General features: G+C 43.2%; 2 protein-coding genes and 1 pseudogene across 4 annotated transcripts; 2 read left to right on the forward strand and 1 right to left on the reverse strand.

The window, feature by feature from the left end:
• The first annotated feature begins 10,356 nt into the window (after positions 1–10,356).
• Positions 10,357–14,475, forward strand: LOC136467909 (diphosphomevalonate decarboxylase MVD2, peroxisomal-like). 2 transcript variants are annotated; one of them, XM_066466719.1, is made up of 11 exons: positions 10,357–10,500; positions 10,642–10,878; positions 11,133–11,331; positions 11,966–12,029; positions 12,169–12,232; positions 12,327–12,407; positions 12,590–12,676; positions 12,878–13,035; positions 13,125–13,173; positions 13,784–13,905; positions 14,000–14,475. In XM_066466719.1, the coding sequence occupies exons 2-11, from the start codon at positions 10,663–10,665 to the stop codon at positions 14,220–14,222; spliced, it is 1,263 nt and encodes a 420-aa protein (XP_066322816.1). In that variant the 5' UTR covers positions 10,357–10,500; positions 10,642–10,662; the 3' UTR covers positions 14,223–14,475. The 2 variants fall into 2 exon arrangements, with proteins under 2 accessions (XP_066322816.1, XP_066322817.1); XM_066466720.1 differs by having other exon boundaries at positions 10,645–10,878.
• A 4,246-nt stretch (positions 14,476–18,721) lies between these two features.
• Positions 18,722–20,005, forward strand: LOC136467910 (probable CCR4-associated factor 1 homolog 7). 2 transcript variants are annotated; one of them, XM_066466722.1, is made up of 2 exons: positions 18,722–19,387; positions 19,511–20,005. In XM_066466722.1, exons 1-2 carry the CDS (start codon positions 18,846–18,848, stop codon positions 19,707–19,709), a joined length of 741 nt encoding a protein of 246 aa, XP_066322819.1. In that variant the 5' UTR covers positions 18,722–18,845; the 3' UTR covers positions 19,710–20,005. The 2 variants fall into 2 exon arrangements, with proteins under 2 accessions (XP_066322819.1, XP_066322818.1); XM_066466721.1 differs by having other exon boundaries at positions 18,723–20,005.
• Positions 20,006–22,014: 2,009 nt separating this feature from the next.
• Positions 22,015–23,857, reverse strand: LOC136466247 (pentatricopeptide repeat-containing protein At5g27460-like; annotated as a pseudogene).
• Between the last annotated feature and the right edge of the window lie 205 nt (positions 23,858–24,062).

Here is a 24,062-nt window from a genome sequence, read left to right on the forward strand (position 1 = left end):
GGCTATTATCGAAAGTTCGTCCTGACATTTCACCGTCATTGCTAGGCCTCTAACATATCTGCTCAAGAAGGGTTCGTTATTTGTGTGGACATCTGTTCATTCCTCGGCCTTCTTAGCCTTGAAGAATGCACTAGTCCATGCTCTGGTTCTGGCACTTCCGGATTTTTCGAAGGAGTTCCAGCTTCAGACTGATGGCAGCGTCAATGGAGTCGGCGCTGTTCTTCTACAAGGTGGCCATCCTCTGGCCTTTGTCAGCAAGGCTTTGGGTCCTCGTACCCGGGGGCTCTCAACATATGAAAAGGAATTTTTAGCCATTCTAATGGCCGTAGAACAGTGGAGGTCCTACTTGCAGCATGCCGAGTTCGCAATGTTTACTAATCAGAGAAGTTTGATGCACATAACTGATCAGAGGTTACACACACCATGGCAGTTGAAAATGTATACTAAGCTAGCCGGTCTCCAATATCGCATTGTCTACAAGCCCGGTGTATCTAATCTTGCTGTTGATGCTCTTTCTCGGCACCCGGCGCCTCCGGCTCAGTTGGCTGCAATCTCCTACTCTTCCCGACATGGCTCGCCGAAGTTTCTGACGGCTATGCTCAAGATCCTTTTTCTGCCAGCTTGTTGCAGGAGCTTGCTGTGTCTCCACTCTCCACTGTCCAGGCCTCATTACTCTCTCGCCAGTGGAATCGTTCGGTACAAGGGACGAGTTTGGATCAGCGACAATAAACAGCTGCAGTCCCGGATTATCTCTGCATTGCACAATACTGCCATTGGGGGCCATTCCGGCTTTCCAGTAACTCACAGCCGGATCAAGAAACTTTTCGCATGGCGCGGTATGAAGAATGACATCAAGTTATTTGTTGCTGGCTGTACCACTTGCATCCAAGCAAAACCGGACCGCTCAAAATACCCAGGGCTGTCTCCTCTCCCTGTTCCATCTGAAGCCTGGCAAGTTATTTCGATGGACTTTATTGATGGCCTTCCTCGTTCAGGGCACGCTGACTGTATCATGGCTGTGGTGGATAAATTCAGTAAGTTTGCACATTTCATCCCTTTGCTACATCCTTACTCTGCTCAAAAGGTTGCACAAGTCTTCCTTGATAGTGTCTTTTGTTAATACTTGTAGGATCGTCTAGGAGTAGATCCGGGGTGTTAAACATTTACTGGATGAATCAAACCTAGAACACGTTCTAGATAGAGAGATAGAGACAGAGAGAGGATAGAGGAAGAACGTGTCGAACCTGACACCATAGGGGATGATCTAGAAGCCGCCATCACGTTCGTCAGTGAAGTCTGCGCACGGGCAGCGACGTTCGGGGAAGCGGTCGATGAAGTCGTCGACGTCGGTGGAGCGAGGCGACGCGGCTGGTGGCTTCCCGTCACTGGCTACGCCCCTCTCTGATCGGATTAGGGTTTAGGTTTTGGTGGGGAGCTCGGCTCAAGCGAACCTCGTGCGTAGAGCCGCTGGCCCCCACCTCTATTTATTGCGCAGTGTGATAGGGGCCCTCCAGCCATAGTGGGCTAGACGCCCCTGATCAGGGCGCGGATCAAAAGGCCCAACTGGGCCGTTGGGCCCAGTTTAGGATTAGAGATCAATCTAACAATCTTCTCCTTAATCTCGTACCATCTTTCAATTTCATATCATTTACTTTTGTTCATTACATTATAGATTAGCGCATAGAGCATGTTTCATCATCACGGTCAATTACCGATAGATTTAACAGCTACAACACACCACTCTATTCTGAAATAGATACTTAACTTTGGACCTTCTTTTGTCCAGGAATTATAGGTTTTCCCTTAAACCCATGCCGGCTACATGTTCTCTGAACACGTTGGGTGGTAAGCCTTTTATAAGCGGATCCGCGAGCATCTTTTCGATACTTATATGCTCAAGACTTATGACATGATCCCGGACTTTATCTTTCACAACATAATACTTTATGTCAATGTGTTTGGCAGCACCACTTGACTTATTGTTGTGAGCATACTGTACTGGTGGATTATTATCGCAGTATAACTTAAGTAGTCTATAGATGTTGTCAACCACCTTCAAACCGGGTATGAACTTCTTTAGCCAGTTCACCTGCCCCGTTGCCTCATAACACACTACAAACTCGGCATACATTATGGACGATGTAGTGACGGTTTGCTTTGAGCTTTTCCATGAAATAGCCCCCCCTACGAGAGTGAATACATATCCAGACATGGATTTTCTATCAACTCCCGCATAATTAGAATCTGAATATCCCACTATATGGAGTGAATCAGATCTTCTATACATCATCATGAGGCTTTTCGTTCCTTACAAATAACGTAAGACTTTCTTTACTAATTTTCAGTGTTCTGTTCTAGGATTGCTCTGGAATCTGCCAAGTAACCCGGTAACAAATGCCAAGTCAGGGCGCGTACATACTTGAGCATATTGCAAGCTTCCGACAGCTAAAGCATATGGAACCGCTTTCATTTGATCGATCTCATATTGGTTCCTAGGACATTGAAAATCTCCATATCTGTCGCCCTTAACTATAGGAGCAGGTGAGTGACTATATTTGTGCATACTGAATTTCTTTAAGATCCTTTCTATGTATGCCTTTTGTGACAGTCCTAATACCCCTTTACTTCTATCTCGGTAAATCTTGATCTCTAGAACGAACGAGGCTTCACCAAGATATTTTATATCAAATTTTGAGAACAAAAACTTCTTTGTCTCCAGTAGTAGACTGACATCACTACTAGCAAGTAAGATATCGTCCACATACAGGACAAGGAAGATAAACTTCCCATTCTTAAACTTTGCATAGACACAATTGTCCTCAACATTCTCTTTAAACCCAAAATTCTTTATTGTCTAATCAAACTTTAAGTACCACTATCTTGAAGCTTGTTTTAATCCATAAATGGATTTCTTTAGGCGGCATTCCATTCGTTCTTTTCCTTCCATGACAAAACCTTTCGGTTGTGCCATGTAAATATTTTCCTCCAAGTCCCCGTTGAGAAATGTCGTCTTTACATCGATCTGTTGTAATTCTAGATCGTAATGTGCCACTAATGCCATTATGATTCTGAAGAAATCTTTACATGAGACTAGAGAAAAAGGTCTCATTATAATCAATCCCTTCTCTTTGTGTAAAGCCTTTTGCCACAAGTCGTGCTTTATATCTCTCTATATTCCCTTGAGAGTCAAGTTTTGTTTTGTAGACCCATTTACAGCCTACTGTTTTGGTTCCTTTAGGAATTATTTCTAAGTCCCAAACTTTATTGGCATTCATAGATTTCATTTCATCTTTCATGGCCTCAAGCCACTTTGATGAATGATCACTTCTCATGGCTTCTTCAAATGAGGTGGGATCATCCTCTATTTGAAATTCCTCAGTGTTGTATACTTCATAGTCAGCAGGAATAGATGATTTTCTTACTCTTTGAGACCTTCTAGGGGCCTCCATATTTGACACATCTTCTGTTTGAGGTTGTTGTTGCTCCCCCTCATGTGTGGCAATAGGTTCTACAGGATCCTGAAGAATAGGTTCCTCATCGTTATTTATTGTTGCCATAGGCGGAATAACAACAAGTGCTGGCACCACCGTATCTTGCACTATCAGTGCAGCGACAACAGGTAGTGAGAAAAATGGCTCATAAATCATCGGAGTGGGCGTACACACCTGCTTCTCTTCAAGGTCAATTTCTTAAGCTATCATGCTCCCCCTCATTATTTCATCCTCTAGGAAAATAGCGTGTCTCGTTTCCACAAACCTTGTATGTCTGTCTGGATAGTAGAAACGAAAACCTTTTGACTTTTCTGGATAGCCAATGAAATAGCAACTTACTGTTTTGGGATCTAGCTTCCCAATGTTTGGGTTAAATACTTTAGCCTCAGCAGGACTCCCCCACACACGTAAGTGGTTTAGTGAGGGTACTCTTCCTGTCCACAACTCATACGGTGTTTTGGGTACCGACTTACTTGGTACTCTATTGAGAATATGAATGACGGTTTTTAACGCCTCCATCCACAAGCTCAACGGTAAGGTGGAGTAACTTATCATACTGCGCACCATATCCATCAGGGTACGATTGCGTCTTTCAGCTACTCCATTCTGCTGAGGTTCGCCCGGTGTAGAATACTGGGCTACTATGCCATTCTCCTGTAAGAACCTCACAAAAGGTCTAGGAACTTGGCCATATGGGATATGCCGACCGTAGTACTCCTCCCCAAGTCGGACCTGACTATCTTAATCTTTAAATTGTGTTGGTTTTCAACTTCTATCTTAAATATCTTAAATTTATCCAATGCTTCTGTTCTTTCTTTAATTGGATAAATATAGCCAAAATAAGAATAGTCATCTATGAATATTATAAATGAATCATAACCATCTACACTCTTCACAGGAAAAGGACAACAGATGTCTGTGTGAATAATCTATAAAATTCCTGCGCTTTGTTTGACATCTTTCTTAATTTTCTTTACATACTTTTCTTTTATGCATTCTCTGCATTGTTCTAAATCTGAGAATTCTAATGGAGGAAGAATATCATTCTTAACTAGTCTTTCTATTCCCCCCTCGAAATATGGCCTAAACGACAGTGCCATAATTTCGACGACGCATCGTGAGTTCTCTTTCGTTTTCTGTTTACATCCACAGACGATGATACATTCTCATTGTCGCACGCAACGTTCTCATCATCGCATACAACATTCACATCATCACGTAGTGATAACAAATAAAGCTTATTTTGTAAGATAGCAAGACCAACACATGCATTATTAAATATTATCTTACATTTGCCATTTCCAAAATGGCAATCATATCCATCATTGTCCAAGCATGAAACACTAATCAAGTTTCTCTGTAAAGCGGGAACATAAAGTACATCTCTAAGTAAAAGTGTGAAGTTATCAGCAAGCTCTAGAGAAAGATCGCCAATGACTTCAACATCTGCTGCGGACTCCATTTGTAACTTTAACGTATCTTTCTCTTCTTTTGCATAGTCCTTGTCGAACGAAATCCCTGTAAAGAATTAGCAACATGAACAGTTGCACCTGAGTTAATCCACCAAGTAGATTTCGAATACTATACATACAAGGATTCATTTATGAATGTAATAATGTTCTCACCTTTCTTTGCCATGATCATCTTTAAGTAATCAGGACAATATTTCCTATAATGTCCCATCTTCTTGCAATAGAGACACTGGTCTTTCTCTATTGTGAACTTGTTCTGCTGAGGCTGATGCAGCATGTGACCCTTTCCCTTTGGCTTTGAGGAGGAGTTAGCATTATTATTCTTTTTCTTGTTGTCTTTCACATAATTGATAGTGCCACTAGTGGTATCTTTCATTCTCTCCTCTTGCACACACATAGCTATGAGCCTCTCTAAGTCTCACTTCTCGGGTTGTATATTGTAATTGACAACAAAAGTGTCAAATTCCTTTAGCAAGGAAGCAAAAATAAGATGGATAAGGAACTCTTCCTTGAGAGCCAGATCTATTGGTTTTAGCTTGGATGCCAAATTACTCATCCTTAGTATATGCTCTCTTATGCCATTATTTCCAGAGTACCTCTCTGTCACCAGCTGTTTTATCAGCTGGGTAGCATATGTCTTTGAAGAGCCAGTAAACTGACTCTTTATTCTATCAAGGTACTCGGTGACGGTGTCACACTCTGGGATTGAGCCTACAATTGCAGGCTCAATTGTGTTCTTTATCACAGCCAAATATTTCTGGTTGGCAGTGACCCACTTGCTATGCTCAAAGTCATAGGACATCTTTTGGAATGCAAAATTCCTCTCTCTAGTTGCCCAAGCGACATCAGCCTTGTTTGTCTCTCTCACCGGTGGCACAGGCTCAGTGGGACACGGTGAGGTGACTAGCCAGTCCACCTCAGCCAAGATGAAGGCTAGGTCAATCTTTTTCTTCCACTCCGTGTAGTTATCACCTTTGAGAGTGGGGATCTCTTTGATACAACCCATCAAGTTGTATCCGTCTGAAAACACAATTCATATAGAGTGAGAACATAAATAATAACAATAGTTGCATGCCTTGATTCCAACGTTGGTCAAAATTAAAACATACAACTGTTTATACATTAAATCTACATCACCGTTGGACAGAAATAAAAATAATGCATAAAATCATTAAAATCATGATATTGTTATTAACAATGTTGGTCAGAAAATAACAACATCATAATCATATCAAAATCTCTTTTTCTCTAATTAAATATCATGTTGGTTCAAAATAACTGGAGAATAAATAATTTCTTTAGCAGTGGAAAACGTATACTCAATTTATTGAATTTTACCCACAGGGAAAAATTACTTTTTCTATTTTCTTTGAGCTATTTTTCATTTTCCATAAATAAGCAATTACTGGAAAATAAAAAAGAAAAAACTGATCTTGGGCCGGAACTCACACAGTGGCCCGGTCCAGCTCTGCCCTTTCACTTGCGCACGTGTGCGCTGCGCTGACCCAGGCCGCAACCTGGGCCTGGGCCAGCAAAGCAGCCCGGCGCGCTCGCCCGCCTGGGCCGAGAGCGGCCCGTTGAAACCTCGCCGTCGGATCTCATCCGACGGTCGAGCGTAGGCTTCGTGGGATCAAAACCCGCTCGGCCGCGTCGACCAGAAACCCTAGCCCCATTCCCCTTTCTCCTCTGCCTTTCTCTCTCAGCAGCGCGGCGCACCGAGCGAGCGAAGCGGTGGAGCGGGCAGCCATGGCGCCATCGCTGGCCCCTCACCGATGTGCGCGCTCCCTAGCGGGTGAGCGCGCCACCGTCGAGCGCCCTGGCCGCGGCGTCCCCTTTGCCGAGCCCAGGCAAAACAGCTCCCCCCGCTCGGCCTTCTTCTCCCGCGCCACCGAAGGGTCAGCCCGGCGCACGGCGAGGTAGGTCCCTTTCCTCTTCTTCCCCGTCCCCTTCTTCTTTTGGATTTGGATTCTACTTCTCTTATCCAAACCGGTGTTGGGGATTAGGGTTTAGATCTAGGGTTAGGGTTCGAAATCCGACCCACTATTCTTCTTCCCTAGAGGGTCTTCACGGGTTTAGGGTTCGGCTTTGATTCTCTTCTAGGCCGAATCCCTCTTCTTTTGTTCTTTCCATCACCCAGTTAGGGTTAGGGTTAGGAAACCCCTTCTGTCTGCTCAGATCCGAAAGGATCTAATTCATTATTTCCTTTTCTAATCGTTTCTAGCCCCTGCCGAGATCTACCCCTAGCAAACCGAGCTCTGATACCATTGTTAATACTTGTAGGATCGTCTAGGAGTAGATCCGGGGTGTTAAACATTTACTAGATGAATCAAAGACCTAGAACGCGTTCTAGACAGAGAGACAGAGACAGAGAGAGGATAGAGGAAGAACGTGTCGAACCTGACACTGCAGGGGGGATGATCCAGAAGCCGCCATCACGTTCGTCGGTGAAGTCTGCGCACGGGCAGCGACATTCAGGGAAGAGGTCGATGAAGTCATCGACGTCGGTGGAGCGAGGCGGTGTGGCTGGTGGCTTTCCGTCACTGGCTGCACACCTCTCTGATCGGATTAGGGTTTAGGTTTCGGTGGGGAGCTCGGCTTAGGTGAACCTCGTGCGTAGAGCCGCTAGCCCCCCACCTCTATTTATTGTGCAATGTGACAGGGGCCCTCCAGCCATAGTGGGCTGGGCGCCCCCAATCAGGGCGCGGATCAAAAGGCCCAACTAGACCGTTGGGCCCAGTTTGAGATTAGAGATCAATCTAACATCTTTCGCCTCCATGGTATGCCCACTCACATTATCTCGGACCGAGACCCGGTCTTCACTAGTACATTTTGTAAGGAGCTGTTCAAATTGGCCAATACTTCACTCTGTATGAGCCCAGCTTATCACCCGCAGTCCGATGGCCAGACGGAGCGAGTGAATCAATGTCTGGAGACATATTTACGCTGCTTTGTGCACTCTTGCCCTCGTCAGTGGCTCAAGTGGATTTCTATGGTTGAATTCTGGTACAACTCGAGTTACCACTCCGCCCTCGGCCGTTCTCCCTTCGAGGTACTGTATGGGCACTCACCTCGAAATTTTGGGCTTACTGATGCATCTGTCTCACCTGTACCTGACGTCGCCACTCTGATGGCGGAACGAGCTACAATGTGGGCTTCTGTTCGACAACACCTGCTGCGCACCTAGCAGCGGATGAAATCTCAAGCTAACAAGGGACGTTCGGAGCGGCAGTTCAACATTGGCGACTATGTCTTCCTCCAGCTCCAACCCTATGTGCAGTCATCTTTGGCGCCTCATGCACATCAAAAGCTATGCTTCAAGTTCTTTGGGCCGTACAAAGTCGTCGACAAGATTGGCTCCGTCGCCTACAAGCTGCTTCTGCCGCCGGGTTCGTCCATCCACCCGGTCTTCCACGTCTCGCTCTTGGAACCGGCGCCGCCTTCTGCTTCGTGCCATCAAGCTCTCAGGTTCCTCCACCGCCGGACCTGTCTGATGGCCTTCAAGTACCTGAGAAGATTCTGCAGCGTCGACTGTACCACCGCGGCTCCAGCACTATCCCTCAGCTCCTTATCATGTGGTCTGGCGTCGACTCTAAACTCGCCACCTGGGAAGATGTTGATTACATCGTGCAACAGTTCCAGGAGCTCCGGCATGGGGACATGTCATGTCCCAAGGGGGGAGCGTGTCAGTGCCCCTCACCCTGGCGCCCCTGACGAAGGCTCAAGGCCCAGGCGCGGCTCAAGGAAGAGGTCCAAAAGCTCCAAGCTATCCGGCCCAGAGTGGCAGTGCTCCCTGTGTGTGTAAGCCTGAGTGAGGCGTATCTAAGGAAGGGGATGTACTGAGAAACCCAACTTTGAACTGAATCAAACTAATCAGACGCCGAGCACTCTGCCGGCTGTCCTCGCCTATCCTTTCTTCTTCCCCAATCCAAAGTCCCTCTTCTCCGATTCCCTTCCCTTCTGCTTCTCCTCGCCGCCGGCGAGGGAGACGCTAACACTCAATGAGGCAGAACTTGCTGTCACCCATATAGATAAGCTTGGCGCCCCGATGCAATTCTGACTCCTTGCGGAACATCTTATTCAGGCCGAGCTTCCAAGATGGGGGGCTCGTTAATTTGGCAGCGACCGGTGGCACATCACACGAGCAAAGGTAGCCAACACTATCTTTGTCACGTGCAAGGCCGACCCACGCTTCCTACTCGGCATCAAAATAGGCCTGGCCAGCAAAAGGCAACAGCCAGTCACCATGGTGAGGGTGCGGCCATCTGGGTGCAAGGCATAACAGACGATTTGCATGTTGTAGAATGGCAGTGGCGAGTTGACTGTGGACCAAGACCATGGGGCGTTGCTTTCATAAGGTGGCGGGTCCGCAAGGTACTCAGTGCAGTCTTCTAGGAAGGCGAATAGCTTGCCTCCGATGGAGACAAAGAGGGGAATGACATAATAGTCCGCGCGGCAGGAAGGCCATGGACAGATGGTCAGACTCATTGTGTGCGTGTCAAAGGCCGGGATGGCAGGGCTGGCTTCTTTTACCTTCATGGCAAAGATCTTAGGAGCCATGAGAGACGAAGTTCCAGTACCTCACGTGCGGGGCTTCGATCCGGGTGAGCGGTGGCTCGGTGGACCGCTTTGGCGGCAGTTCAGTGTTGGCACCAGCGTCGAAGGTGTCGACGTCCAGCCTGCGGACGCTGTAGCCCCTCTCCCAGTCGTCCAGCAGCAGGTATAGCTGCTGCTTCCGCTCAGGCGCCGGACGTTTGCGCTTCGGCATACCGTGTCTTCCCACCTCCCGTGACTCGTATGTCTCTCCCCCGTTCAGTACGGCGGTGCGTCCTGGGTGACGAACAAGGCGCCAGTAGCCTGTATTTATGGATCATATAAGAGCAAGTATAATAGCAGGCTGTAAGCCGACTAAATACTGAGGTGGAGGAGAAAGAGGAGAAGCGGACTGTAAGTTTACAGCCGGTTTGGACATAAGAACAAAGAAAGTCTGTGAGAGAGACGAGTGGGCCATGTATTAACTGTAAAGAGCTAACTACTATATGAGTGGGCTAAAAGAAAGCTACAAAAAAATCTTACAGCCAGCAAGCCGGCTGTATTATTAGCCTTGTTCTAAGGGGTGAATTGGTAAGGTATCAGAATCAAAGTAATATAAAAACAAGTTTAGTACCTGGCTTGTAATTCCTTGTAAAGAAGCCCGTCCGCAGGACTCAAGTCCGGAGGACTGGAGCACGTCCAGTGCCCATCACGGGCTTTAAGGGCCCATTTTAACATGAGACCCATAACCAGCGTAGTCATGCACGTGCACGCAGCAAAGAAAAAAAGAGAGAGGGAGAGAAATCGGCCCAACAGCCACGGAAGAATTGCTCTCCTGCGTTTACATCATCACATCTGCTTGCTACCTTTTTCTTCCCTTCTCCCGTTCGCCTCGTCTTCTCCGCCTGCCCGAGACCGAGAGCTCGACTCGGTCATCGCCGCCACTCTACTCCCTGCTGCCAGTTCTTCGGCGGACCTTTGCCAGCGACGAGCACCCACCGCACCAGGTATGCCCGCCCACAGCAAAACTGAGCACCCGAATCCAATTTAAGCTATACTGTATTCGGATCTGATCTAATCAGTAAGCGTACGCATGTATTATGCCTGCTAACTTCACTTTTTTGGCAAAAAAAATATCGGGTGTACAGCAGAGCGAAGCGAGGGATCCAATGGCGGTGACGGAGGGGCAGTGGGTGCTCATGGCAACGGGGCGGACGCCGACCAACATTGCGGTGATCAAGTACTGGGGGAAGCGGGACGAGGCTCTCATCCTCCCCGTCAATGACAGCATCAGCGTCACGCTCGACCCCGACCACCTCTCCGCCACCACCACCGTCGCCGTCAGCCCCTCATTCCCCTCCGACCGCATGTGGCTCAACGGCAAGGTGTGTCATTGCTACCGCCCCTCCTCTGCTCGCCAATTTGTCTGTGCCGCCGCTTCGTCTGCTCAGTGGTCTGTTCATAAGAAGAAGAAAAAAACACTATGTACCTTTAGTTTTTTATGTGTCACTCTGGACGCTGACTAAGTGGCAGATAAAGAATTCTAGTATTGTAAGACTTGGATTTGACGAAAGATAGTATAAACTTGAAAAGATGGCCGTCCTGCTTACGTTGGCTTTTGGTTTGGATAATTGAGCAGGAGATCTCGCTGTTAGGAGGAAGGTTTCAGAGCTGCCTCAGAGAGATCAGAAAGCGTGCTCGTGACTTCGAGGATGAGGAGAAGGGCGTCAAGATCAAGAAAGAGGACTGGGGGAAGTTGCATGTCCACATAGCCTCGTACAACAACTTCCCCACGGCTGCTGGTTTGGCCTCTTCGGCTGCTGGCCTTGCCTGTTTCGGTAAAGTCTCTTCTGCTATCATCATAATCTGATAGTCTCCCTCCGTTCTCAATTATAAGTTGTCATGACCTCTGGCTATTCCTGCAATGAATGACCATTTATTGGTCAGTTGTATTAGCAAAAACTACCATCTGGAAAACTATTTGCAGCAATTTTACTAGTGCTGTTGCCATGTGGCCAATCTGATTATTTTTATCAATTTGGAGTCCAAGATGGAAATTTTTACTGCAGATGCATCAAAATAACTTATTAGAAACAGATGGAGTATTTTTCTAGTTTCTTTTGTCGTCTTGTTCTCCTGTGACCGACATTAAAACATGAAAAAAAAAATTAGGAACAGATGGAGATTGCGAATGTAAGTTTTCTCCCTCTCTATTCACTAAAAAACATGGAAAATAGTACTATTCGAGTATTACTATTTTTGGTCCCTGGTATCTTTCCCCGTTACTACAAAAGCTATTCAGCATGCTTCCCTGGTAGAAAACCACAGTTCCTTTTTTATAACATGAAATTCAGTAGTTCTATTCAAGACTAAATAATGGTTCACAATTTCTAAGTTCCCCATAAAGATTTCTGCATTTTTTTCAGATCATGTATCACCTACATAAGCATTTGTTATTGAATATTGCTGCAGTTTTCACCCTTGGAAAGCTGATGAATGTGAAAGAAGATTATGGAGAACTTTCTTCAATAGCAAGGTCTGTTCCTGTTATTGATAAAAGCATTTTGTTTTTATTCTTGAGATCCTGCAAGGACTGTACTCAGTTTGCCAATCTGTGTGCTAATAACTCATGAGTCTTGCAAATCCATACTTATATTTTTCTCAACTTCATTCAGGCAGGGATCTGGGAGTGCATGCCGTAGTATATATGGTGGTTTTGTGAAATGGTGTATGGGAGAAGTGAGTAATCGTTATGACCGAGAAACAGCCCTGGTTAAATGCATATCTGGCCTATTCAATAATGACTGAGTGGGGCCTGATTAATTGCTTGCAGAAAGATGATGGAAGCGACAGTATTGCCGTGCAGCTTGCTGATGAAACACATTGGAACGATCTTGTAATTATTATTGCAGTGGTACGTGAACTATGTCCCGCATGACCTCCTGCTATGTGTTGTACGCATCATCTTGTGGCTTCACTGATTCTGATTCACATATGGACTCTCTTAATGTTTTAAACTTTTGTACCTGTGCCTTCCCCCCATATTGTGCTCTTTCTGATGTCATAAATTGTTGACACGTTCATTTGTGGAATCAGGTCAGTTCAAAGCAGAAGGAAACCAGTAGCACCAGTGGGATGCGAGATAGTGTTGAAACAAGTCCCCTCTTGCAGTACAGGGCCCAGGTGACTGTTTTTTCATTCTGGAGGACTTGAATTGTTTTGAGCTTTAACTATTTTGAGAAATTTCTAAAAAAAAACACAATTTACTTTCGATTTTGGAATCTTATAATATCCTCAGTTTTTTTGCAATATGATACGTTGGTCTGACTATTACTTCTTTTCCTGTGATTAACATGCACTGCACTGGTTGTCCATATGTTTCAGACAGTAGTGCCAAGTCGGGTGTTGAAAATGGAGGAGGCTATCAAGAATCGTGACTTTGAATCCTTTGCGAAATTAACTTGTGCAGATAGCAACCAGTTTCATGCTGTATGCTTAGACACGAGCCCTCCCATCTTCTACATGAATGACACGTCACACCGGTATATTCTTTTAGCAGTGTGTTGGCTTGGGTTTTATGTTAATGCTGTAATCTGAAGAATTTTTTTTTTCTGGTCTCAATCAACCACAGGATAATTAGCCTTGTTGAAAAATGGAACCACTCAGAAGGAACCCCACAGGTATTTATATTGCTCTTGAACATCTGTTATCGTTTATTTAAAAAAAAAACTGTTATCTTATAATTAGTTCTGTTCGTCAGTTGTGCTACCCTAGTTGGATATTGCTCAAATAGGACAAAACCGTTGAATAAGATTTGATACAGCAAGCTATCAACTGCACTGGCCAAAACATGTGGCTTGCATCTCTTTATGGAATTATTAACTTCAGAGTGAACCTTGGAAGATGTTTGTATAAATAGCCGCAAATTGCATTTCTTCTTTTAGTTTGTCACCTTTTATATTTTGGATGGTCATCCTCAAAATCATAAGGTGTGAACATATAAAAGGTCACCTTATATATATTTTGGATGGTCACCTTTTATAAAAGCTTCTGTTGGATGTTATATCTATGAAGTTGTCATCTAAAATTGGAAATTCCTAAGCCAGTAAACTCAAAAGCAGATTTTTCCATCCTGGCCCTTTGATGTTGAATCACACTTTGGACTAATTGTGGTGTCTGTTGTGCATTTTACCCATTCTGCAACACCACAGTTACTGTGATGTGATAGTGAGATCATTTATAAGTGTGGACAGTAGAACTCTAACTCTGTTTGAGAATGCCCAATGGCAGGTAGCTTACACCTTCGATGCTGGGCCTAACGCAGTCCTAATCGCACAAAACCGTAAAACTGCAGCACATCTCCTCCAGAAGCTCTTATACTATTTCCCTCCACAGGATAAGGATTTGAGCAGGTGAGTTTAATGTTTTTTTTTTCATGATTAAATCTGTTGTCACTGACTGTATTCAGGAGCTCTATAGATGTATCTTATCAACATGATCTTGCAGCTATTTGGTTGGCGATAAATCGATTCTAGGTGATGCTGGAGTGCATTCCATGGAAGATGTGGAAGCTCTTCCAGCACCTCCAGAGATGAAGGTACCGGATCAGAAATTCGAGGGTGATGTTAGCTACTTCATCTGCAGCAGGCTTGGGGCTGGTCCAAAGGTTATTGCCGACGAAAGTCAAGCATTGATCGATTCAGTCACCGGACTTCCAAAAGGGGTGTAATTTCAGATTAGATTGAAATAAGGGTTTAAGCCAGGGATTAAAGAAAATGTTATCTACAAGCAATGCTAGATTGCTAGGCCGGGAAATGGACTAACAGATTCCTGAAGATACATTAAGCTTGCATATTGGTTGGTTTCGTGCTGAGAACTGGACATATCGTACTCCAATTTGTAAGACATATTTGTCATGTATTATACATTTGCGCTGGTGTTCGTTGCTGTTCAATAAAGATATAGTGGAACAAGTTCTCTCCTTTTGTTTTCCTCCCTCGTCTAGTGTGTAGCTGAAGTATTTGTTTAAGCAATTGAGCACGTTAGGTGAGACGCAAGCGGGGAATAACTTTTTTTAGAGGAAGCGGAGAATAACTTGTTTGTCTGTTCTTTTTTTTTAAAAAAAGTCTTGTCCGGCTGCTTTTCGCAATGGATGAAAAACCACACCCCCGCCCGCCGAATGGCACGCATCGTAGACCATACCCAAACGGACATTTAATGCGTGGAGCTCACGGACCATGCACATATACTACTATTTACAACCAGAAATATAGCTCAAGTATACACTAATGACATATAGCTCTAGCTCCTGTAGAATTAGAAGTTGTATGATAAATAAAGTGTTTAAAATACATAGTTTTAATTAAAAAATAATAACAAATATATTCATCAAAATAACTTCAATGTGTCACCGCCTAGCTCAAAAAAATCTAGAGGGGCTTTGGATTGGAGCTAGATGTCACATCTAGCTCCAATCCAAAGCCCCTCTAGATTTTTTTGAGCTATATTTCTTGTTACAAATAGTAGTATATGTAATATTTTTTCTTCTATTCGGGCATGGTCTGTGAGTTCCACGCATTAAATGTCTGTTTGGGTATGGTCCGTGAGTTCTACGCATTAGATGGATACACAATGGTGATTGGCTGTTATCATTCATTGACAAGCATGTTTCCTACTACTTTTTGGGGTTTAGATATGTACCATCTTATTTTGCCAAGCTTGAGCTTTTTTATAGAGGTGCTTGCCAAAAGAGAGAGAAATTTCTCTTCTAACCTACATTTGGCGTCAAATGACATGTAGTAGACTTACTAACAGCCTGACACATCGGTGTATCTCTTGCTACTACACCTATCCACCCATCACCTATCAAGAGGCACAAATTATAAAATGTACCCTAGCAAAATATTATGAGATGCTACATAGTTTTTAACACAACCATGTTTCAATGGCCCTCTGAGGTATTGTTGCATCATCGCGTCCTTGATACTACACTACCCTCACCTCTCTAAAATTCCAAGTGCTTTGTTTTTTCTACCCTCATCCTATTCACCAATTGGACCAACCTCTAGAATACCAAAAATAGACAATAAGATGGCCCATAGTTTCCAACTCAACTTAATTTCCATTTACACTAAGCCGTATTTTTGTTAAAAATATCATGTAACTAAAGTTACATTTCATGTCTTAAAATTGGTTATTTTCCACCATCCAACATACCTTGAAAACATGTTCTAGACTTAAAAATAGTCAACTCTAGCACATTTTTAAAATCATGGTAATTCACATTTATCTTTTGTAGGTGCACTAAAATCACTATGATAATTAAATATCGATCACGTTTATAACGACATATCAGTTCTAATTTTAGCTGTAGACATACACCATACTGTTTTAGCCAGTTCAACACTTGCACATAATTTGAATTTCCAATCAAGGAAGAAAAGACTGCCTTCTGGCCGCATATTTGATGTACAACCGTTGATATGTGATAATGGTATTGTTGCATTGTCTTATGTCTTGGCTACCACACCTACAGAGAGTGTTCTACAACTAAACATTGTCACAGCTAGCTATTTTAAAAGTTCACGGTAATCAATGCTTTCTTTTTAATTAGGTGCGCTAGATAATATCTAGTGGCTCAACATATTCATTCTATGATAGATAGGTTTCCGTTTTGGGTTTAAACATGCACCGTCACTTTCTATTGTAGGTCATAGAATTTGAATTAGCAAGTAATAAAGAAGAAAAAAGTTGTTTCATAACAACATATTTAGTGTGAAAATTGATCCCAGTCATTGGTACATGACAGAGATATTGCTGCAGTGTCATGTCATGCTACCACATCTATGTGACTAACCCCACCTCTCTAAAATTCCAAGTGCATTGTTCTTTCTTGAACATTTTGCACAATTCACCAATCAGATCAACTTCTAGAATCTATGCAAAGGACAACAAGATGGCCCATAGTTTCCAACTCAACTCCATTTCATGTGACACTTAGTCGTATTTCCGCTAAAAATATCACATGTCAAAGTTTTATTTCTTGCTCAAAATTAGTTATTTTCCACCATCCAACGTACATTAAAAACATGTTCTAGACTTAAAAATAGTGAACTAGCACATTTTGAAAATCATGGTAATTAACATTTATCTTCTGTAGGTGCCCTAAAATCATGAGGAGAATTAAATACTGATCAGTTCTAATCTTATCTGTAGACATGTACCATACTGTTTTAGCCAGTTTAACACATGCACGTAATTTGAATCTGCAGGCAAGGAAGAAAAGACAGTCTTCTGGCCGCATATTTGATGTGGATGTTGATCTCTACCGTTGATATGTGATAGAGATACTGTCGCACTATCTTATGTCTTGGCTACCGCACCTAGAAAAAATGCTCTACGACTAAACATTGTCACAACTAGCTATTTTAAAAGTTCATGGTAACCAACGCTTTCTTTTTAATTAGGAGCACTAGATAATATCTAGTGGCTCAATATGTTCATTCTATGATAGATTGGTTTCCGTTCTTGGTTTAACATGCACAACCAATTTTTATTGTAGGTCATAGGATTTGAATTTGCATGTAAGGAAGAAAAAAGTTGTTTCATAACAACATATTTAGTGTGAAAAATGATCTTGGGCATTGGTACATGACAAAGATATTGATGCAGCGTCACGTCATGCTACCACATCTATCTGACTAACCCCGCCTCTCTAAAATTCCAAGTGCATTGTTCTTTCTCCAACATTTCGCACAATTCACCAATCATACCAACAGCTAGAATCTATACAAAGGACAATGAGATGACACATAGTTTCCAACTCAACTCCATTTCGAGTGATACTTAGTCATATTTCTGTTAAAAATATCACATGTCAAAGTTTTATTTCTTGCTCAAATTAGTTATTTTCCACCATCCAACGTACATTGAAAACATGTTCTAGACTTTAAAATAGTCACAACTAGCACATTTTAAAAATCATGGTAATTAACATTTATCTTTTGTAGGTGCCCTAAAATCACGAGGAAAATTAAATACTGATCACGTTTGTAATGGCGAATCGGTTCTAATTTTAGCTGTAGACATGCACCATACTATTTTGGCCAGTTCAACACTTGCACATAATTTGAATTTGCAAGCAAGGAAGAAAAGACTGCCTTCCGCATATTCGATGTGGATGTTGATCTCTACCGTTGATATGTGATAGAGGTATTGTCGCATTGTCTTATGTCTTGGCTACCACACCTACGGAAAAATGCTCTAAAGCTAAACATTGTCACAACTAGCTATTTTAAAAGTTCATGGTAATCAACGCTTTCTTTTTAATTAGGCGCACTATATAATATCTAGTAGCTCAACATGTTCTTTCTATGATAGATTGGTTTCCGTTTTCGGTTTAAACATGCACCGCCACTTTTTATGTAGGTCGTAGAATTTGAATTTGCATGTAAAGAAGGGAAAAAGTTGTTTTATAGCAACATATTTAGTGTGAAAATTGATCTCGGTCATTGGTACATGACAGAGACATTGTTGCGCCATCATGTCATGCTACCACATCTACTAACCCCACCTCTCTAAAAATCCAAGTGCATTGTTCTTTCTCTAACATTTTGTATCCACCAATTAGACTAACTTCTAAAGCCTATACAAAGGACAATGAGATGACACATAGTTTTCAACTCAACTTCATTTCGAGTGACACTTAGGTATTTCTGTTAAAAATATCATATAGCAAAGTTTTATTTCTTGCTCAAAACTAGTTATTTTTCACCATCCAACGTATGTTGAAAACATGTTCTTAAAAATAGTCACAACTAGCACATTTTAAAAATCATGGTAATTAACATTTCTCTTATGTAGTTGCATGAAATCGTATAAGGAGAATCAAATACTGATCACGTTTATAACGGTGGAACGCTTCTAATTTTAGATGTAGACATGTACCATCTTCTTTTGTCCAGTTCAACACTTACACATACAGGCTTGTTTGGCTATTGGCTAGGTAAAGCCACGCAGCGAGACAAGATGTCTGATTTGGGATGGCTATAACCACCGGTATGGCTTGTCTGGCCAGGCAGCGCTTGCCAGCATACCATCCAAAACCGCCCATAATTTGAATTTGCAAGCACAAGAAAGAAAGAAAAGACTCCGCTGCACATTTCATGTGGATGTGATCTCAGCCGTTGATATGTGATAGAGGTATTGCCGCATCGTCTCCTGTCTAGACTACCACACCTACCCCCTCCTATCTCTCCTCTAAAAATCCAGAGGCTTCGGCCCCCTACTCGAGCCTTTCGCCCAATTCCCCAATCGGACCAAACCCTAGGAGAGATTCGATCGGGAATTTGGCATGGCAATGTCAGATCTCACAGCAACCGTGATCCCAAAGCCAGACGGGGCCGACGACGAGTCGGTGGAGATCCGGGAGGTGTGGGCGGACAACCTGGAGGAGGAGTTCGCGCTGATCCGCGACATCGTCGACGAGTTCCCGTTCGTCGCGATGGACACGGAGTTCCCGGGCATCGTCTGCCGGCCCGTCGGCGCCTTCCGCTCCCCCGCCGACTACAACTACGCCACCCTCAAGGCCAACGTTGACATGCTGCACCTCATCCAGGTCGGCCTCACCTTCTCTGGGCCGGGCGGCGAGCTGCCGGCCCTCGGTGCTGGCCGCCGCCGCTGCGTCTGGCAGTTCAACTTCCGCGAGTTCGACGACGCGCGCGACATCTTCGCGTCCGACTCCATCGAATTGCTCCGTCACAGCGGCATCGACTTCCGCATCAACTCCGAGCGCGGCGTCGATGCCCGACGGTTCGCCGAGCTCCTCATGTCCTCTGGCGTCGTGCTCAACGATTCCGTATACTGGGTCACCTTCCACGCAGGATACGACTTCGGGTACCTACTGAAGATTCTCACCTGCAATAGCCTCCCAGACACACAAACCGGGTTCTTTAAACTTATGAAGATATATTTCCCGACTGTGTATGACATCAAGCATCTCATGAAGTTCTGCAACAGCCTGCACGGCGGGCTGGACAAGCTCGCTGAGCTACTTGATGTGGAGCGCGTTGGGGAGTCTCATCAGGCTGGGTCCGATAGCCTGGTCACGTCCTGTGCATTCTGGAAGCTCAAGGATTCATTCTTCGCGGGCTCAACAGAGAAATATGCAGGTGTCCTGTACGGGCTCAATGCAGAGAATGGTGTTAGTGCACATTGAGGGGTATCACTCTCTTTGAATTTTAGCTTTGTGAATGTATTGATTTAGGACAGAAAGGGTGACAAGTGTGCAAGAGGGCTCACTGAAACATAAGTCTGTAGGTTAAGTCTGTCTCACTCATTTGGGTGTATTTGGGATGTAGTGTTCTCTGGTTGCTCATTATTGAAATAGCTATTTCTCTTCTCTTTCAGCTTTTGTTCTCAATTTTTATTTTCTCCAAGCAAGATACTACACTCGATTAAAAATAGTAAAAGATGACCTCTGAGAATTAAGCCATGATACTTGCATTGCCACAATTTGTACGACCCATAGTCTAATTTAATTTTCTTTATTTCTTTATCTTCATGGTAAAAGAATTGATATATGATGCCTTTTTATATGAGCAGCTGATTGTCTCGAAAAAGTAATAGTGTAATACTACGTTATAATATCTAAGCATTTGTGAGCATAAACTTGGTGATGCTATACAAGAGAAAATGCCACCCACATTCACATGGCTATGCCTGAGGATGGCTCTCTTAAGGTTCCCACAATAAAGAAACAACTATAATATACTTTAGGAGACTAATACTTCATAATCCATCATCTATCCTTAGAGTAAGCACATCACCCATTTCATTTTAAAGCTGCAACTTTTCCAGAAATAGGATTCTGAATGCCTCTTGATTGAAAACTTCTAGTTTCAGTAATTGTGTATGCAAGTCACTTTCTACTTTCCAGTATTCTTCCATATGAGATGGAGCTAACATATTTCAGTAAAAATTCCCAACAGCAGCTTGGAAAGCTCTCACTTGATAGTTGTGCACGGCATGTTTCTTTCTTTCTTTACTAAGGCTTTGTAGAATCTGTTTATGGAATCTGACCTTCATGCTAGTGCCTAGTGCTCCAATTGACTGTTGGAGTTTCTGTCTATGCAAGTGTATCTTTGCATGAGGACAATTACAGGTAGCATTGTTTGAGGTTGAAATATTTGAGTAATTTAGAGTTCAACCCCTCTCTGGCCCTCATTCTTCCAAAATGTAGGTCGTTTTAGTTATGTTCTATGTCAAACTTCTCTAACTTTGACCAAGTGTATAGAAACATGCACCATCTACAACATCAAAATTAGTTACGTTAAATCCACCATGAAAATATGTCTTGATAGTGTATTTATTTTGTATTTGTAAGTGTTGATAGTTTTTTGTATATACTTGGTCAAAGTTAGAGAAGTTTGTCTTAGGAAAAAACTAACCTACATTTCAGAACGGAGGGAGTATTATATATGTTTTTAGAATTATTCTTTCTAACTATGCACTGAACATTCAGCGGCTTATTTTCTTCTTGGACACTTCTCTCCATGATACACGGTATATCTAATAAAAATGTCCTGAGCCATTGAGATATATTTATTGATGCTGATGCAAATTTACAAATGTGCATCTACTGCCAAAGTACAAATGTGCATTGCATTCAATTCGTTTTCTTTAATCTTTATTACTGTTGTTGTATATCTTGTGCTGATCATTCGAGCACTTTCAGGGCAATTTCATTGCCAGATGCATCCTGCTTGTCTTTTTTCCCCTGCTTTTAGAATATTTGAATTTGACTGTCAATTGCTGTGGTACTTATTGATTGTGCCTTCCCTTTTCACCTGGTACTTTGGCCTGTTCATTTTGTCCATGTTTCGTGTTGTTGTTGATCCCGGTAGATGGTCTGGATCATTTGCCTGATTACTTTTACATCTGCCTCTTAAAGATTCCATATCCCAGTATACCATCTCCATTGAGAAAATAGGTTCGGTTTGGATTAGCCTGCATCTGGGCCAGGGTTGGTGGTCGTTAAGGTTAGATCGTTTTAATTTTTTTTGCTTAGCCTGCTCTTTATGTTGATTATCATCTATTATTGATGCGGCTGATATTGTTCACCTTGGCCATTGCCTTTTGCCTGCTTATTATCCCCTTGGATCTTGTAATGGTTACAAGTGACACCCTTGTATAAGGCAGAGTGAGGCTCCTGAATTGGCACTATGCAAGATTAGTATTTACACCAGATTCATAAAACCTCCATACATCACACCTAAAGGTTATCATGAACTTTGACTTTTCCTAGCATTTGCAAAACATAGTTTCCCGGTACCTGTTAATATGTAATTATCTGGATACATCACTAATGGCATGAGTGCTAACTTTTGAACTCCCCCCACCCCACCCCACCAAAAAAAGAAGGATGCTTCAGTTGCACAAATAAAATAAACAAGCTTTAGATTGTTTTGGTTGTCTAAATGTCCTATATTAATGACTTGAGCAAGTAATGTATCGATGTTAAGCTCTCTATAATAAAAGATGAAAAGGTATCAAAGTTGATTTCCAAATAACATTATTGAAAAACGAAAACAAAAGGCTGCATTCTCTAGCTCATCTATTTTGCCAGTTACACACTAACTCTAAATTTGTATGCAAAAGTACTTCTGAGAATGAAACCAAATTTGCAATTCACTTTGTTCAAACCCACTGCCGAAGCACGTTTTTGGAGATTGATCAGTGGGAAATTCTCCCAGAACAATTCATAAGAGAGATGTTACACGCAGATGTTACGTGGGCTGCAAACCAGCTTTTCGTGGATAGTGATTTTGAGAAACAAATAAGCAAAGCTATGTGCTTGCATCATAAAACTGGTTGCACCACTAATTACAGGTAATGACTAGGGAATGTTGATTCAGGTTCGATGAGGTTCTGATAGTCCAGAGGTTCAGGTGATCCTTGAGAAGCTGTAAGCATTCTTCCGTGCTGGTTCAGGTCGTTCCACACAAATACACTGGAAGATTCCCAAGATGGAGTTGTTCAGATTAGCAGGACTGCAGGAACACCAAACAGGGTCTCCAGGAGCGCCTTTTTTTTGTATCTAGTAATTTGCAGGTTCAACTTGCCGCTCTTCACTTTGCAGCTCAAATTGACAAAGTCAAATGAATGATATTTATCATTTGACTGGTGATTGCCTGTTCCAGTTAAAGACTATCCATTGCATGTGATATCTATCTTGCCAGCAAGTATGATCAACCGGTCCATTTCTTCGTCCATATCATTCTGATCTTTTGCAATCATCTCAAGGATATTCGGTGGCACAACGTCAGCATTGATATATGCTCGAATCAATGACTTATACAGGGGCAAGCTTGTCAAGTTAAACCTCTGGAGAACCTTAATGTATCGATATGCATCGTCAAAATTTCCTTGCTCTTCGAAATGTTTGCCGATGGCCTCCATCGGTTCAAGTGGAGGTCTCCAATGGCAACTCTTCAACAGAGAGAAACCTTTCTTCATGCAACCCACAGCTTTGTCCATCTGCCTACTCTGAACATAACCCTCCATCGATATCTCCCATGTCTAGTAATTTGGACATGCTCCTTTCTCTAGCATGTGGAGGTGGAGCCTCTCAGCCTTTTCAATCCACCTATTCCTCACATAAGCACCAAGAAGAACATTTGAAACCCGCACATCATGCTTCCTGCACCCTCCTTCCCAGCTTCCAAAGATCCACTCGGCCTGGCTGATGTCGCCAACTTTTATTGAACATAACATAGCAGTCATGTAGTTTGCAGTGGGGATTCTACCTGGCACACTTTTGCTAGCCTCCCACAATCTCATAACTCCATCGCTGTCATTCAGAGCCGCATAACATGTCATTACAAAAGAGTATCCTAAGCGCCCTGTTGGTGACAGTTTTGTTTCAGCTTTCCTAAGGCAAGCTTGCGCTTTAGTGTTCAGTCCATTCTTCCTGAAAATGTTGGCTAGTGTGCAGTATGTGCTCCAACCAACCTCGACCGTCTCATCATTGAACATCTCCTGGAACACTGATTGTACTGAGGCAACACCAGAGACTTCAGCACAAGCATTCATCCAAAGGTTGTAGGAGAGAACATTTCTGGGAATGTTGTTCCGTTTCATGAGGTCAATAACACTAAGGACCTTCTCATACCGACAGGTTGCAACATAGAGTTTCATGATTTCATTGAAAGAGTGAGGATCTACAGGCAACCCGTGACTCTGCAACTGGGCCATGAAGTATTCAGCCTTCTGTACATTTCTTTCTGTAACATAGCAGTGGAGGAGAGGGAACGATGCAGCTTGTCTGGCAGCAGGGCTCTGTAGTACCGGGTGAAGCTGTGGCATCACGTTTAGCTACACCATGTCTTTTCGTGCTTTCAGACCATCTTTTGACTTGCCTGTGTCCATCAAGGTAGCAATGAGACTCTCAAAGACATTCTTCTGCACGTGCATAGCATTAATGACATGGAGGACCTCCAAGTCTGGTCAAAAAGGCAGATACTGAAAGAAGATCGATTGTTTCTTGAAAGGTACACCTTCGATAGGAGGT

This window comes from Miscanthus floridulus, chromosome 7 (genome assembly GCF_019320115.1).
Source record: "Miscanthus floridulus cultivar M001 chromosome 7, ASM1932011v1, whole genome shotgun sequence".
Lineage (NCBI taxonomy): Eukaryota > Viridiplantae > Streptophyta > Magnoliopsida > Poales > Poaceae > Miscanthus > Miscanthus floridulus.

Bases quoted from the DNA above. Each gene is read 5' to 3' on its own strand.
- LOC136467910 (XM_066466721.1), top strand. From the start codon at position 18,846: ATGGCAATGTCAGATCTCACAGCAACCGTGATCCCAAAGCCAGACGGG.
- LOC136467909 (XM_066466719.1), top strand. From the start codon at position 10,663: ATGGCGGTGACGGAGGGGCAGTGGGTGCTCATGGCAACGGGGCGGACG. The intron at 11,332-11,965 runs GTAAAGTCTCTT...ATATTGCTGCAG, and splicing joins TGCTGGCCTTGCCTGTTTCG to TTTTCACCCTTGGAAAGCTG. The intron at 13,906-13,999 runs GTGAGTTTAATG...ATGATCTTGCAG, and splicing joins CAGGATAAGGATTTGAGCAG to CTATTTGGTTGGCGATAAAT.